The sequence below is a fragment of the Lytechinus pictus genome, chromosome 3, assembly GCF_037042905.1.
Source record: "Lytechinus pictus isolate F3 Inbred chromosome 3, Lp3.0, whole genome shotgun sequence".
In the NCBI taxonomy this organism is placed as follows: domain Eukaryota; kingdom Metazoa; phylum Echinodermata; class Echinoidea; order Temnopleuroida; family Toxopneustidae; genus Lytechinus; species Lytechinus pictus.
This window is the reverse complement of record NC_087247.1, coordinates 61,836,755-61,851,925: the sequence shown is the minus strand read 5'-3', so window position 1 is coordinate 61,851,925 and position 15,171 is coordinate 61,836,755. Positions and strand designations below refer to the sequence as shown.

The following is a 15,171-nucleotide window of genomic DNA, read 5'->3' as shown; positions in this document are numbered from 1 at the left end:
ATACCCCAGCCTAGATAAGGTTGGTTTCCATCTTTTGGTGCTACTGATTATTTGGGCACAAAAAATATTGAAATAAACAAAAGTCAATTATGCCCTTTTCGTTTGTAAATCCTTGATAACAACAAGTGAGGTGATAAACCATTGTATCTGGACTTTAATTGGTACTGATCTCCACAAAATAAATTTAATCTTGTCAAATTATTCTATTCAAATGACCAATTCCAACATCTCCATGTATACCAGATAAAGAATCCACTACTTTCCTTTGCTTTCAAGATCTTTACTTTTCAAGTGCAAGTACAAAGTTTTCTAATTGTACTGACTAACGATATAATGACTGTGTCAGTTGTGGCAAATTTTAAAAGATTTTACGTTTACTTTTGGGTTTTTACAATGAAAATAAACGCATGAAGTTATGCGTACAAAATTTATACTTAAAAAAAAAGAAAATTCACCTTCTTTGCAAATTTAATATGCATTGATAACACCAAAAAAATGACAAATATGATCAAGATAACATCTTTCCATACACAAATAGTAAATGAGAGAATATTATAGAGTACAGTAAAAATGTTTCTATGTTACAACTGTTTAAAGAAATTCAATTGGAAGTATTATTTTTCAAAAACATTTAGATTTATAACTATAATTTAAAACAGGGTTGTGGTAATAAATAACATATTTTGATTATTCTTTCTGTTCTAAAACATTTTGAATTGTTTTAAAACAAAGCATTTTACTGTGCAGACAATGTACCAGAATTTAAGAAAAAATTTCACATTTGAATCTACCTTTTGGAGTTTGTTTCTTGGCAGGTGTTTTCTTTTTGCTCTTCTTAGTCTTCTCAAAATCATCATCCTCTTCATTCGAGTCTTTGTCTGATTTGACTTCCTCCTCCTCCTCATCATCATCATCTTCAGAGTCCACTTGAGATTTTGACATCATGCTACCTTTACCTTCTGACTTCCGACCCTTCTTTTGTTTAGGTGAAAATTCCTGTTGGGAAAACAAAATAATACTGAAAATTATTTTACAGGCAAAGTTGACACACATTCTGACACAAAAGGGTGATTCCATGCTAGAAAAATCAGCCATTTTCACAAGACTTTTCAACCTGCTGTCCAAACAAGAAACTTCAACATGTTTTGTGGTAATATTCAAGTTTTTCACATCACTACCCATTTTAACTTTATTATTGACAAAAAAGAAAGTTTTATTGCTAAAGCACTCAGCCAAGAGACTTTAAATTGTTGTCAATATGTCCCGTACGACACGTATGGAATCTCTATAATATGAATGTCCTCAAATAGCTTGATGTGAATATATCATCTTACCATCTTTTCAATAATGGTGACATGCAACAAAGATAGATACTGTAGTTCCACAAGACTATAACGGTAAAGTTGGTGATACAAAGGATGGTCCCGCCCCTTTTATCAAATTGACTTACCTCCCCACTGCTGTCATTTTCTGATGGTGTAGCATCATAATCAGTTTCATCTATTTCAACATCTGTTACAGGTTGAGCTTTCACACTGCCTGATGATCTGCGAGATTTCTTTGGTTTGGCCTGTCAATAAAATATAACAATCAATAATTAATCATTCATGCTAATAATCAAGAAATATTGGCCATAGTTGCTTTCAGGCACACCCACACCTTAAAAAACCCTACATCTACATAAGAATTTATGTAAACCAATTCCAATTTTAAATATTGCCCTCACATCAGTACAGCTGAAGGATATTACATCTAGCACTTTATTCGATCGAGAACAAAATTGCTAGCAATTTGATTTTTTCATGTTACTCCCTTCATAAAACAATATTATATCCTGGTCTGATTTCTTTTTATTATTCTGTGTTGAATTTGATCTTAAATTATGGGGATATAAATGCCCAAATCCTTTTCCTTCAAACCATTATTTTCTCTTATTTTTGTTACATTTTCATTAGACACAATTTGTTCTTGTGATCCGAACTACTGTAAACGCTGTTATTTTCGCGGGATTAATTTCTTGCGCTTGGCGACTTCAAAACATATTCGCGGGTTCTTGAATTCTCGCTGCACACTCCATAATCACAAAGTCACTTCATTTTTCCCCATCTGTGAATGGTTTTAATTAACATTTTGGCGACGAAATTGTATTTTCTGATCATAATTCTAGCTCTAAAGTAGCGTAATTCAGCATAGTTTTGATCCAATCATGAGCTTTTGTGACATTTAGTGCAACTTTTCTTTGCAGGGCGGACATCAGGGAAGGCAAAACGGAGGCGCTGCTGGCCTGGTATGGACAGCCGAGCACCGGGGGGATTACAGCTATTCAAAGTGAATGGGATCAATCAACAAACTTAAAAACTAAACAGATCTAAACACTCACTAATCAAACAGCAAAAGCAATTTACATTTCAACCAAATCATAATTTAAATAATGATTTGCAACTGTTAAAAAAATGATCGCATTGCTTTAGAACAAATTCTCGCGATGCGATATGCATATGATTTTGTCGCCCTCTATAGGTTTTAAATTATGCAATCTCTTTGCCAAAACGATACACGCAATTGAACCGCGGTTCAAAACTTGCATTAAAATAGATGCTCATAAATTTGTGATCGCCAATCTTGCCGTGAAAATTTCCACTTTTACAGTATTAGGCTACCCTTATCAAAGCCATCTTATTTTCAACTTCCAAGCTTTCATTCTCTGTAAAATGAACAGGATTTGAAACTAATAAAAGACATCTTAAAATCTTATTGACATCTAATCCTCTTTTTTTTTAGGTAGACCATGTGCTTCAATAGATTTGTTAACTTTAATCGCTGTTTTCTCAGAAGTAGCCTAACACTGGTAGTTAACGTTCTCCTCTTTGTATTGTTTTGTGAGATATATAATATTTTGAAGCTAAGAATCACTAATTTCAGTAAGGCTATTGAACTGAAAAATCATCCCCAGCAATTTTTTGTGAATTTTGCCATTCCTGGTGATTATGGAGTATAATCCTCTGACACATTATCATTCATTGCGTTCACACGAAATGTAAAATATGGGACTATACCTCCTCCAAATAGCACTATTTTTCCCATTTTTCTTCTATCCTTATTATCACAATTTGTAAATAAATAGAACACACATAAACCAAGAGTTTTATACAAGTTTATAGTGCCAAATTAAGTTGGAAAACCTCCAAAATTTATAGAACTAGAGAAAAATAGAATGGATGCCCATGTCTTCTAGTGCAAAAACAACGTCTTTTTTATGGTCCCAAGATGGCGGCAGCTCCGCATCGTTGACTTTATTTCTGAATAGCTAATCAATGTGCAATCGCCCATCCAGATAGTGTACAGATCAGTCTTTCAAATGCTCATAACTTTCTCATTATTTGTCTGATTTTTCTCAAACTTTCTTTGATCTTTTTCTCTGATTTTTCTTCTTCCACACAAGCCCACTTGTTCCGAAGGTTTCATTCCCCTTTAATATATTTCATTTACTTGATTAATGCAAAATGAAATAGAGGTACTCCCCCTAAAATTGTTGTATAGCATTCAGTCATCATAAATAATGCACTCATATTTGATTTTCATCTATTATTCTCAGGGTCAGCTATTATTGGGTAATAATATAAACATTAATAGCATTAAACTACCTTTTTAGTTTCTCCACTTGCTTTTCTTTTTCTTGGTTGAGACTGTTTCTTCTCCTAAAGAAAGAACAAGCATTGTGGTTAATAATCATTATTGTTATAATAATTGTTTTGTTCATCTAGATTGCTTAAAATAATAAAATCAATTCTGTTATCAGCTGTACCAAATTTGATCAGTAATACTGATATTATTGTCTGAATATTGCCAAGTTGGATGGGTTACATGCAATTGCAAAAAACTTTGATACTGGTACAATCACTTTCAGTGCCAGGCATGTCACAAGAAATTTCAGATTAGACAGCAAACAGCCCAAGGGGGGGGGGGGGGTGGCATGAAGGGCCATACATATAATTTTTTGCTAGGGGGTCAGAGGAGCATAATACTTTTAGAAGAAACTCAAAAGCATGTATTGAAAATACTATACAAACAACTGTAAATCATCATACATACTACCTGCCAATTGTGGGCATGATTTCAATGTCTCCTTTTTTAAAAATTACCTTTGGTTTTGATTTCTTTGCTCCTTCATCTACAACCAAACCACCATCAGAATCATCCTCTTCCTCCTCCATATCTATCTCATCTCCTTCTGTCTTGACTGCTCCATCAGCTGCCTCATCATCAGTAGAAGATCCAGGATGCTTTATATAACAATGACAAAATAGTAATCATCTTTACATTGGCAGGTCAGATGTTTAAAATGTGATGATTATAGGGCTATTATCAATAACGTCTTTATCGCTAGTTCCATCGATAATCGCTTCTTTTTGCCACTTAGCAATATCGATAACCTGTCTCTCATTGTCGATAATACCCGATATTATATTATTAAGTAGGAACACAGTGATTTTCGTCAATTTCACGGAATTCACTGAAACGGCCCTTTGCAAGTGGCTTTTCAAACGGAAAATCACGGAAAACATATTTTCCCTCAAACTGCACAGAACAGCAACATAAATTACTCCAAAATCTCAACAAAATACGAATACAAGCCACAAAAGACGATCTCGCCCCACATACTATTATTATAGCGAAGTGGGGATGAGATCGTGACAATCGAAACATCATGACCGCACTCGACTCCATTCGATCAAAAAAACATCACAAGTTCAATTATAGCAAAGAACCAACTAACGTAGAATGCAGCTAGCACACAGCCATGTGTTGCTGCCCTCTACGTTCCAAAATGTACAGCACGATATCAAAATGGTGGATAGGCGAAAGACGTTGACTGCTCAGAACGATGTCCAATTATCGATAAAACTTCATCCAACCCTAAAATAATGCTAATAACGTAAAAAGGTGAGGATGTATTTATGCCAAATATGTTTGTTAAAAGATGTTATGTAGTCAATTACATCCACTGAATGCGGATTTTAAAACGTTCTTGGTACAGTGTAGGCCAAGAGCATTAGGTTTAAAATGGAAATTTCTGGTAACAAGCTAATTTTTTCAGGATAGGTCCTGGAATGTGTCCAGAATAACATACTAAAAGTCCTTATTAATCCTTTGAGGGGTTTTTCCGTAATCCAAGATGGCGTCTTAAATCAAAATGGCCGCCATTCTCAGAAAATGGGCATAACTCACTCATTATTCACACTAGACATCAAATTTCAGTGCATATTTCATGGTTTAAAGAGGTAAAAAGATCTAGTGATATAGGTTAGAGTGAAAATAAGCAGACTAGGGTACCTAATAATCCAAGATGGCGTCTAAAATGGCTGCCAAAGCCTTAAAAATCCACTATTCATCTATTACTATAATGTCTTTAAGTTTGTTTCTATTTAATGGTTTTAATGGTCAAGTAATAAATTGGAACAAGTTACAAGGACATTCAGTGGTCAAGTATGTCAAAAAAACCAAGATGGCTTCCAAACATGGAGTCTAAAATTGCTGTTTTTACTTACGAATGGACAAAGTTCATTTTATATCTGCCCGAGATATATGATTTTGGTGTCTAAACCGTGGTTTGAAAGGTCAAATATTACATTTAGACATGTTTAAAGGACATTTAGTGGTCAAGTGTGTCCAAAAATCGAAGACGGCTTCTAAAAATGGAGTCTTAAATGGCTGCTGTTACATACAAATTGACATAGGTCTTTTAATATCTGCGTGGGAGATAAGACTTTGGTGTCTTAACCATGGTTTGAAGGGTCTAATAAAAACATTTGGACAGGTTAAAAGGGCAGTCATTGGTCTAGTATGTCCAAAAATCCAAGATGGCATCCAAAAATGGAGTCTTAATTGACTGCTGGTACTTAAAAAAATACATACTTTATTCAATATCTGCCTGTGAGGTATGATTTTGGTTTTTAAACCCATGGTCTAAAGAGCCAAATGAAACTTTGGGACAACTTACAAGAACAGTCAGTGGTCCAGTGTGTCCAAAAATCCAAGATAGCTTTCAAAAATGGAGTCTAAAATGGCTGATGTTTCTTTACAAAATAACATAGTCAATTTTATATCCGCCTGAGGGATAATATGAGAGTGTCTATACTATAGTTTCAAGTGTTGAATAATACTTTGGGACAGCTTATGATGATATGCAATCGTCCATTTTGCTTCATAATCCAAGATGGCTTCCAGTATGGCGTTTAACTCTTATCACTTAAAAATAGTCATACTCAATATTCACCTGTGAGAAATAATTTTTTTCTGCACTATGGTTTGAAATGTCAAATATTCATTAAGGAGTTAAGGACAATTTGATTGCAAGAATGATCAGTTTTCCATTATATGTGCAATTTGGTTCCAAAATTGAGCAAAAATGCTTGCTGTTACCTACTCCTAATTCCTTAAGATTACTTTTCCCAAATGTATTTAAGCGTAGACACCACAATTATTCCTCACATGAGGATATTGTATGAATTATGATCATTTTGTTTAAGTGATTGGAGTCATTTTACATGCCATTTTGTAAGCCATTTTGGATTTTTTAGGAAAAATGGACAACTGCAATATCATTGTTAACAATCCCAAAATATTATTTGACCCTTCAAACCATGCTTTAGACTCCAAAATCATATCAGGCAGATATCAAATATCCATTTGTAAGTCTCAGAAGTCATTTTATTTTTATTATTTGTTTTGGCGTCACCTGTGCCTGGGAGGCTAAAAGCAAACTGAATCACTATGTCTCACAAGTCAATCCTCCCGATATAACTGATTTATACTCCATTTTTGGGAATTATCTTGGATTCCATTTCCTGAACATACTGGACCAATGGCCCATGGTCTAGACACCAAAAACCAATTTCTTATGTGTATATTAAACGAACTGTCGATTTTTTAGAAAACAGTAACCAATCATTTATACCCAATTTTTGGAAGCCATCTTGCAGTTTTGGGCATAATTGACCACTGTCTGTCCTTTTAACTAGTCCAAATGTATTATTTGACCCTATAAATCATGGTTTAGACACCAAAATCTTATCTCCCATGCAGATATTAAATAAACTTTGTCAATTTGTATGTAGCAGCGACCATTTTAGACTCCATTTTTAGCAGCCGTCTTCGATTTTTGGACATACTGAACTTCTGACTGTCTTTTTTACTTGTGCCTATATATTATTCGACCCTTTAAACCATTGTTTAGACACCACAATTATATCTATCATGTGGATTTTTTAATGAAGTATGTCAATTTTTCAGTAGCAGCGGTCAATTTAGACTCCATTTTTGGAAGCCATCTTGGATATTTAGACATACCTTACCACTGAATGTCCTTTTAACTTGTCCAAAGGTATCATTTGACCTTTCAAACCAAGGTATAGACACCAAAATCATATCTCTCAGGTGGATTTTTTAATGAAGTATGTCATAACAGCGGTCAATTTAGACTCCATTTTTGGAAGCCATCTTGGATTTTTGGACATACCTGACCACTGAATGTCCTTTTTACTTGTGCAAATGTATTATTTGACCTTTCAAACCATGGTTTAGACACCAAAATCATATATCTCAGGCAGATATTGAATGAACTATGTCCATTCGTAAGTAAAAACAGCCATTTCAGACTCCATTTTTGGAAGCCATCTTGGATTTTCAGACTTGACCACTGACTGTCCATGTAACTTGTCCCAATTTATTACTTGACCATTCAAACCATTGAAAAGAAACAAAATTAAAGACATTAAAGGAAGTAATAGATGATTAGTGGATTTTTAGGCTTTGGCAGCCATTTTGGACGCCATCTTGGATTTTTAGGTACCCTAGTCTGCTTATTTTCACTTTAACCTGTATCACTAGACCTTTTACGCCTTTAAACCATGAAATATGCATCGAAATTTGATGATTAGTATGAATAATGAGTGAGTTATGTCCATTTTATGTGAATGGCGGCCATTTTTGATGCCATCTTGGATTACGGAAAACCCCCATGGAGGATTTATGAGGACTTTTAGTATGTTATTCTAGACATTTTCCCGTACCTATCCTGAAAAAATCAGCTTGTTACCAGAAATTTCCTTTCTTTAGCCTATTTTGGCTTAATGCTCTTGGCCTCGTGGGAGATACAAATTTTGGCCAACGAGAGAAGATGTGTGTGACATCACTTCAATGCATAAAAAAATGCATATTGACTATGTTCTTTTGTCGATAGTTATCGATATCGGTAATATATTTTTAGCATGATATCGACAGAGAATTTTCTCAACAATAACAGCCCTAGATGTTTATAATATATGTAATTTCAAGTTTTAGGACATTTGGATGTTTATACCATCATTCAATTATATGTCATTTGTTGAAGGAATAAAGAAGGAAAAGTTTACAGATCAAAAGAATAATTTCTTCCCATTAACAAGTGGAATGCCTCTGGCCGTCTCACCTGCATCACGCGATTCAATATAGCAGCAGTGCTGATTTTGAAAGCTACTATAACTCGCACAAGATGTTCAGTGATACTTGGTTACTCTTATTTCCACGTTTTATGAACTAGACCAATACACTTATAGAGATATGATGGCAATTCAACAAATACCCCCAACGTGGCCAAAGTTCTTTGACCTTACATGACCTTTGACCTTGATCATGTGACCTGAAACTCGCATTGGATGTTCAGTGATACTTGATTACTATTATGTCCAAGTTTTATGAACTAGACCAACACACTTTCAAATTTATGGCTGTAATTCAACAAATACCCCAATTTGGCCAAAGTTCATTGACCCTAAATGACCTTTGACCTTGATCATGTGACCTGAAACTTGCACAGGATGTTCAGTAATACTTGATTACTATTATGTCCAAGTTTCATGAATCAGATCCATAAACTTTCAAAGTTATGATGGTAATTCAACAGATACCCCCAATTCGGCCAAAGTTCATTGACCCTAAATGACCTTTGACCTTGGTCATGTGACGTGAAACTCATGCAGGATGTTCAGTGATACTTGATTAACCTTATGTATAAGTGTCATGAACTAGGTCCATATATTTTCTAAGTTATGATGACATTTCAAAAACTTAACCTTAGGTTAAGATTTTGATGTTGATTCCCCCAACATGGTCTAAGTTCATTGACCCTAAATGACCTTTGACCTTGGTCATGTGACATGAAACTCAGGCAGGATGTTCAGTAATACTTGATTAACCTTATGGCCAAGTTTCATGAACTAGGTCCATATACTTTCTAAGTTATGCTGTCATTTCAAAAACTTAACCTCAGGTTAAGATTTGGTGTTGACGCCGCCGCCGCCGTCGCCACCGCCGCCGCCGTCGGAAAAGCGGCGCCTATAGTCTCACTCTGCTATGCAGGTGAGACAAAAATGAACAAATTGCACAAGTGAATTTTATAATCTTTATTATTTCAAGACTAAATATGCATCTAAAGCTTTTCATAAGAATTCAATTTTTTTACAAAATAAATAAAGTTGGCAAATATAGATACTTGAATTACTCATTTACAGAGAGAGATGAATATCCTATCAAAATACATCCTAGGACTACTCAAGACAGACAATAAACCTTCAAGATGTAAGGTTATACTCACTAATCCATGGAACTTGACATGGGGGTTGTTTTCTATTTCCCATAGGCCAATGTTGAATGCTTCAAAGCGTTTGTGGGGTTTGCCAAACTTCTCTTTAAATTCCTTGTATGGATACAGGTCCTTAAATCCCATGAAAGCACTGAAATGAAAACAAAACTAGTTTTTAGTTCCAAAGACTCACATACTGATTTCTTATTGAAAGAATTGACCATCACTCAAGATGTTAAAAAAATACCTCAAACAGAACAAGTTAAAAGGAATAAGCTTAACAGTATCCTTTGATATGCCACAAAACAGAACTTCTGGGTAAAGCCCTCCCCCACAAAGTCGATTTGAATAAAAAAAGCAAATAAAAAAAAAGTATAGAGCTGAATTTTTTTATCAAATTCGGTTCTAAAATAAGAAAATTATGACATTTCAAAGGTTTGCTCAAATAAATAAGATAGTTATGCACATCCTGTTTGGTATGCAAATGAGGGACCCGATAATGTCATCCACTCACTATTTATTTCGTATTTTATTATACAAAATAAGAAATGTTTTAATTTTCTCCTAGATACAATGTGGAACTCTTTAATTACCTTTCATGTGTGCCAAAAAAGAATATTGGATATTTGTTTGGTGGTGGCTTGACACCACCTTCTGGTACATCATCAACCTGAAAGTGAAGACAGAGAAATGAAGAAAAAAGGTAAATATGTATAAAGTCGATAGGAAACATGGATTAAAATCTTATTTTAAAAGGCAAGTGGATTTTTGAAAGCAAACAAATATTTTCATATTATGTTGTTGATACATACAAAACCAACAATAAGTTGCCCAAAATAATTATTTTAGATTTTTCTTAAACTTGATAAAGCACATCCTAAGCACTTAGATTTTAGAATGATATATAACTTGTAAAAATTACACAATGACCCACACAAGTATTTGATTGAATGTAGAAGAAATTTAGTGAGAGATTCAAAGAATTATAAGAAAAAAAGGTTTAAAGTTTGAAGTTTTCTCGGGCAAGAGAAGTACACACTGTGCAATCTATAATTATACTGAAACTTCAAAGCAGTGTGTGGAAAAAAACTCCTGTATCTCGTCCTTTATTCAACTTTAAAACTACAAATTTTTAGAGTATGAAGAATAATACTCACTCTTATTTTGACATTTTGAAGACCAAATTATTATTTAAGCTTTATACAGAGAACCTTTCCTAAAGACAAACTGCTGCTTTTGGGATGGCTGGTCACGTATGTATGTACAGTAATCATGATTAAAATAAAGAATAACGATGGCTCAGAATGGAATACCAGAAATATTCCAGGAGTTCGGGAATATTGGTACTAACGACTGGAATATTTCTGGTATTTCATGAAATAAAGCCATCCAATATAATTATCTATCCCACCCCCCCCCCCCCAAAAAAAAGGGAGCAATTTGATTTAACAAGTCAACGAGTCATACATGTATCTATCTATGCCATTATCACTTCATAAGATCAAATTTGGTTGTTGACATGTGAATTGCATTTAGTTCATTATGACGTCTTTGAGCGAAGTTGTGCTCCATGCTGCACATCGCATTGCTTTCATTGTTGTACGCGTTGTATATTTCAGGCATTTGCACACGTGCCCGAAACTGGTGAATATGCTATCATATTCAATAGCAAATTTTTTACAGGAGCCTATGGGATATTCGTTGGATTTTGGTCCTTTTAAGTGATACGCTCTGATACTGCATGGGCAATTGATGAAGACCAAAATGCTCGTTTTTAATGCATCGCTATAACACTCTAGATGATAATCAGTGATATTTCAAGATAAATATATGACAGAGAGATAAATAAAGAGATTTAAAGGAATACAAGGTGAAGACTCTTTGCTTACCCTTGCTGGCCAAAAGGGCCATCCTTTCATCTTGGCAAAAACCTTGTCTCCAGGCTCATAGTGCTTTGGACGAGACATCTTGGTGTGCGTATTCTATTCTCACAAATAGAAAATATTGTAAAACTTTAGTATGATTGATATTTCTTAAATGAAACAACTTTTTCAAGACAAAAAAGCGACCCCCTATTAGCAGAATTTATCAGGCACAGCTACTGTATAAAATAATATATGTACAAATGGAGCAGAACCTCAATCAGAAGTGACCATGGTTTCATTGGTCCATGATTATCTACATGTAGATTTAAATAAATTCAATTGATATTGGCAAAGATATCACTGAAATTAGCGACCAGAATCATGCAAACATGCAGCAAAAAAAATGGGTGAGCGGCTGCAGGCAGATCTTTTGGTCGCTAACTTCAGTCCATACGGCGAAGCCAAGTAATGTCAAGCGAAGCGATGTCTGAATGAGAATTGGACAATGACCTTGAGGTCTAGATCCAACTGAAATACAACCATTCCAAATTACTATATATATTCGATAGCGATAGACCATGTGTTTTGAGTTGAGCCCATTTCTGTTACAACTCAAATTTTCCTCCAAAATCGCACTGTTTCATACAATTGCATTTTTTTCTTATGTTTGACATCCTAAACCCATAACAGTATATATATTCTGAAAGGAAATTGTCTGAGGAATTAAAAAATGCAATCAGAAAAGGCATAGGGTAATGTCAAATAGTTAAAGGTGAAAATATGCGAAAAACATATACTTCCCAAGAAATCTTAGAATCAGAAAAACTTTACACCCTATAGGAAAATAACATGCATATTTCAACTCTTTAGAGTGAGGCCTTTCCAATGATGATATATAACTTGTTAGGGATAACTTTTACCAAAATAAATTTACGTGATCATCTTTTAAGACAAAATTTCACATCACAATTTTTTGGGTAAATATGTAACAATGCTTGATTTACCCCAAAAATATTATGTAGTCTTGCCTTTAGTTGCGTAAATACACTTGCAAACACTAACCCAGGGATTCTCAAATAGCGGCGCGCACCACTTGTGGCGCACCGAGCCTTGCGGAATGGCGCGTGGGAGCAGGTATGCAGGGCGCGACAAACCCGCTTGCCCGGGGCAACCATTTCTCAAAGTCAATTGCCCGATCCGGCAAGTGGTTGTTTTGGAAATAAAAATCAGTAAACCCTCTAAATTTCAATATCTTTTGGATAATCACAACTATCTCTCATATTATGTCAAACCAGTAAAAAAAAAACAGTGGAAACTGATGTAAAATCAGCGCCAATTACCAATAATTTATCGCCAGGTACCTCGTTCGAAAAACTGTGCCATCGATCGCATCGTACGTTCTATGTGTGCAATGACTGCGCATGCGCTACTTGAGCAATTTGCCAATGCACACCAAAATTAAAAACACCAGAAGTGGCTAAAATTTCACATTTTGCAAAAATCCATGAAATGGCCATCTATTTTCCATATTACCTTGAAATTGTATTTAGTTGGAAACTACTGAAAAAATGAAGAATACTCAGCTCTTTCTTGGCTCTGATTTATGATGTCTGATGTTACACTCGGTAAATGTTTTTTATTTTTGTGGTCCCACATGTAGACTTTCATGTTGACCAAGTGTAAAACGATCAAAACGATCAAACGATACGATCAATGATCAATGCTGCAACACCATGAAAAAAAAACCCATGAAAGTCTACATGCGGGACTACAATAACAAATATTGACCGAGTGTTATTACATCATAAAATAATGAAGAAAAGACGAGAGGTGAATATTCTTAATTTTCTTGATAGTTTCCAACTAATTTTTTTTTTAAATTCAAGTAAATATGGAAAATAAATGACCATTTCATGGATTTAAAGATGCAAAATGTGAAATTTTAGCCACTCTACTTTTTTTTAACATCATAAAACGATCTTTTTCAGAGTCAATAAAGAGCTGAATATTTTCACTGGCTTTCTTTGTAGTTTCCAACTAAATCAAAACAATTCTAAGGAAATATGGCAAACAGATAACCATTTCGTGGATTTAAAGATGCAAAATATTGAAATTTTAGCAACTTTTGGTAAAGGTTTTTTTAAACCTTAAATTAAGCCCCATTTATAAATAGCAAAAAAAAATCAAAATAAACGTAATTACTCAGGACTACGTTGCTGGAAATAAACTTTTAAATGTGTGTTCTTTTATACTGTACATGATTCTTAATTGTTATTTTGTAAGACCTTTAAAAATAATAGTGCCATCATAATAAAAAAAAATAATAAAAAAAATAGGGCAAGCAGTTTTTTCTATCGGGCAAGCAAATTTTTTTCATTACTTGCCCGACAGGGCAAGTGACAAAAAAAAATTTGTAGAGGCCTGCGGTATGAAAAAAAATGGGAAAAATATGTATGTAGAATTGATGTTTGATGATAATTTAACACAAAGGAAAAAACAAGTCAGTTATATTTTAAACTTAAGTCTTTATTGATTTTATTTTTTATTTATTCTAACATTATGGTTTTTACATGCTTGGTGTATGGATTCATGTGTGACTGTCAATAGTATGTACATCACGATAGAGGTATACAAATTTTCTCTCTGATCACAAGTGATCTGATAGCCCCGTCGGATATCTATCACGTTTTCAACTATTTCTATGGCTAGTAATTTCGTATTTCCAGATAATGAATTGAAAATTGATGGAATTGCTCAGATGCAGCATTTAGAAATAACAATAAATCCATGATTTAACACTCTTATACTTGACAAGCCATGCTTTTAATCAACAACTTGGACTCCTGGCAAAGCACGTCATATCGGAAAATGTGGTGACATATACACAGATATAAAGTTCTTAATTTGCATATTAGTGTGGCAACACGAAAAGTAAGTCGGGTAAGTTTTAACCATCAAATAATTTTCACAGGAGTTTTAGACATACTGAAAATCAGAAACTTTGTTTCCGAAGCCGATTATTTAAAATCCAAGGTTGTGAAAGAGAAATGCTGCAAGGTGTTGTCTGCTGTGATGTGTGCATGCCCTCGTGAACTAGCGGTATCACTGGTATGTTGTGAAAAGTCACTTATCATTTGAAAAATAATAAATTGTGTAGTTTGTTTGCATTTGTTTTTCTTGCATACTATTTATATTAGATCCCCTCTTGCATGTCTTGGCCATTAAAAAATCCTCATATTCCAAAGCTTCAAGGGGCTCCGCATCCTCGAGCCCACCAGGGGCCCTCAGCAACATTTCACTCGTTAGTGCTAGTGGAGCAGTACAGATTCTCAACAAGAAATGTGGAGATCCAATCTTTTTAGTACTTTTTACTTTAGTGGAACGTTAATTGACAAACGAACGGTAGCACTTGCGGGGCTTCGTTCAAGGTACGTAGAATTTTCTATATTTTTTGTTTCATTTGTCATTGCTTTGAATATTTTCCAAAAGTATCATCATCAGCAAAAATAATATTAAAACTATGTTTTTTAAGTTATTGCATTTATTGGTGTCTCTATTTTATCAAACAATCATTGGAATTGCGCATACATGTACAATGAATCAAGAATCTAGTTAAAAAAATACAGACAAGCTGAATAAGCCTGTTCACGGTTGTAAACTGCACGCGAGCAGAAAAAGGTCATT

General features: G+C 34.3%; 1 protein-coding gene across 1 annotated transcript in view; it reads right to left on the bottom strand.

Annotated features, from left to right (window-relative positions):
• The window catches only part of LOC129256848 (hepatoma-derived growth factor-related protein 2-like), a 39,187-nt gene that overhangs the window by 15,459 nt on the left and 8,557 nt on the right, over positions 1-15,171 (bottom strand). Inside the window, exons 2-8 of the mRNA XM_054895041.2 lie at positions 11,512-11,604; positions 10,216-10,292; positions 9,635-9,773; positions 4,143-4,283; positions 3,645-3,698; positions 1,451-1,570; positions 792-996 (exon numbers count right to left, since the gene is read on the bottom strand). Coding sequence (XP_054751016.2) covers positions 792-996; positions 1,451-1,570; positions 3,645-3,698; positions 4,143-4,283; positions 9,635-9,773; positions 10,216-10,292; positions 11,512-11,589 — 814 coding nt within the window. The 5' untranslated portion in view covers positions 11,590-11,604. The remainder of the gene's footprint in view (positions 1-791; positions 997-1,450; positions 1,571-3,644; positions 3,699-4,142; positions 4,284-9,634; positions 9,774-10,215; positions 10,293-11,511; positions 11,605-15,171) is intronic.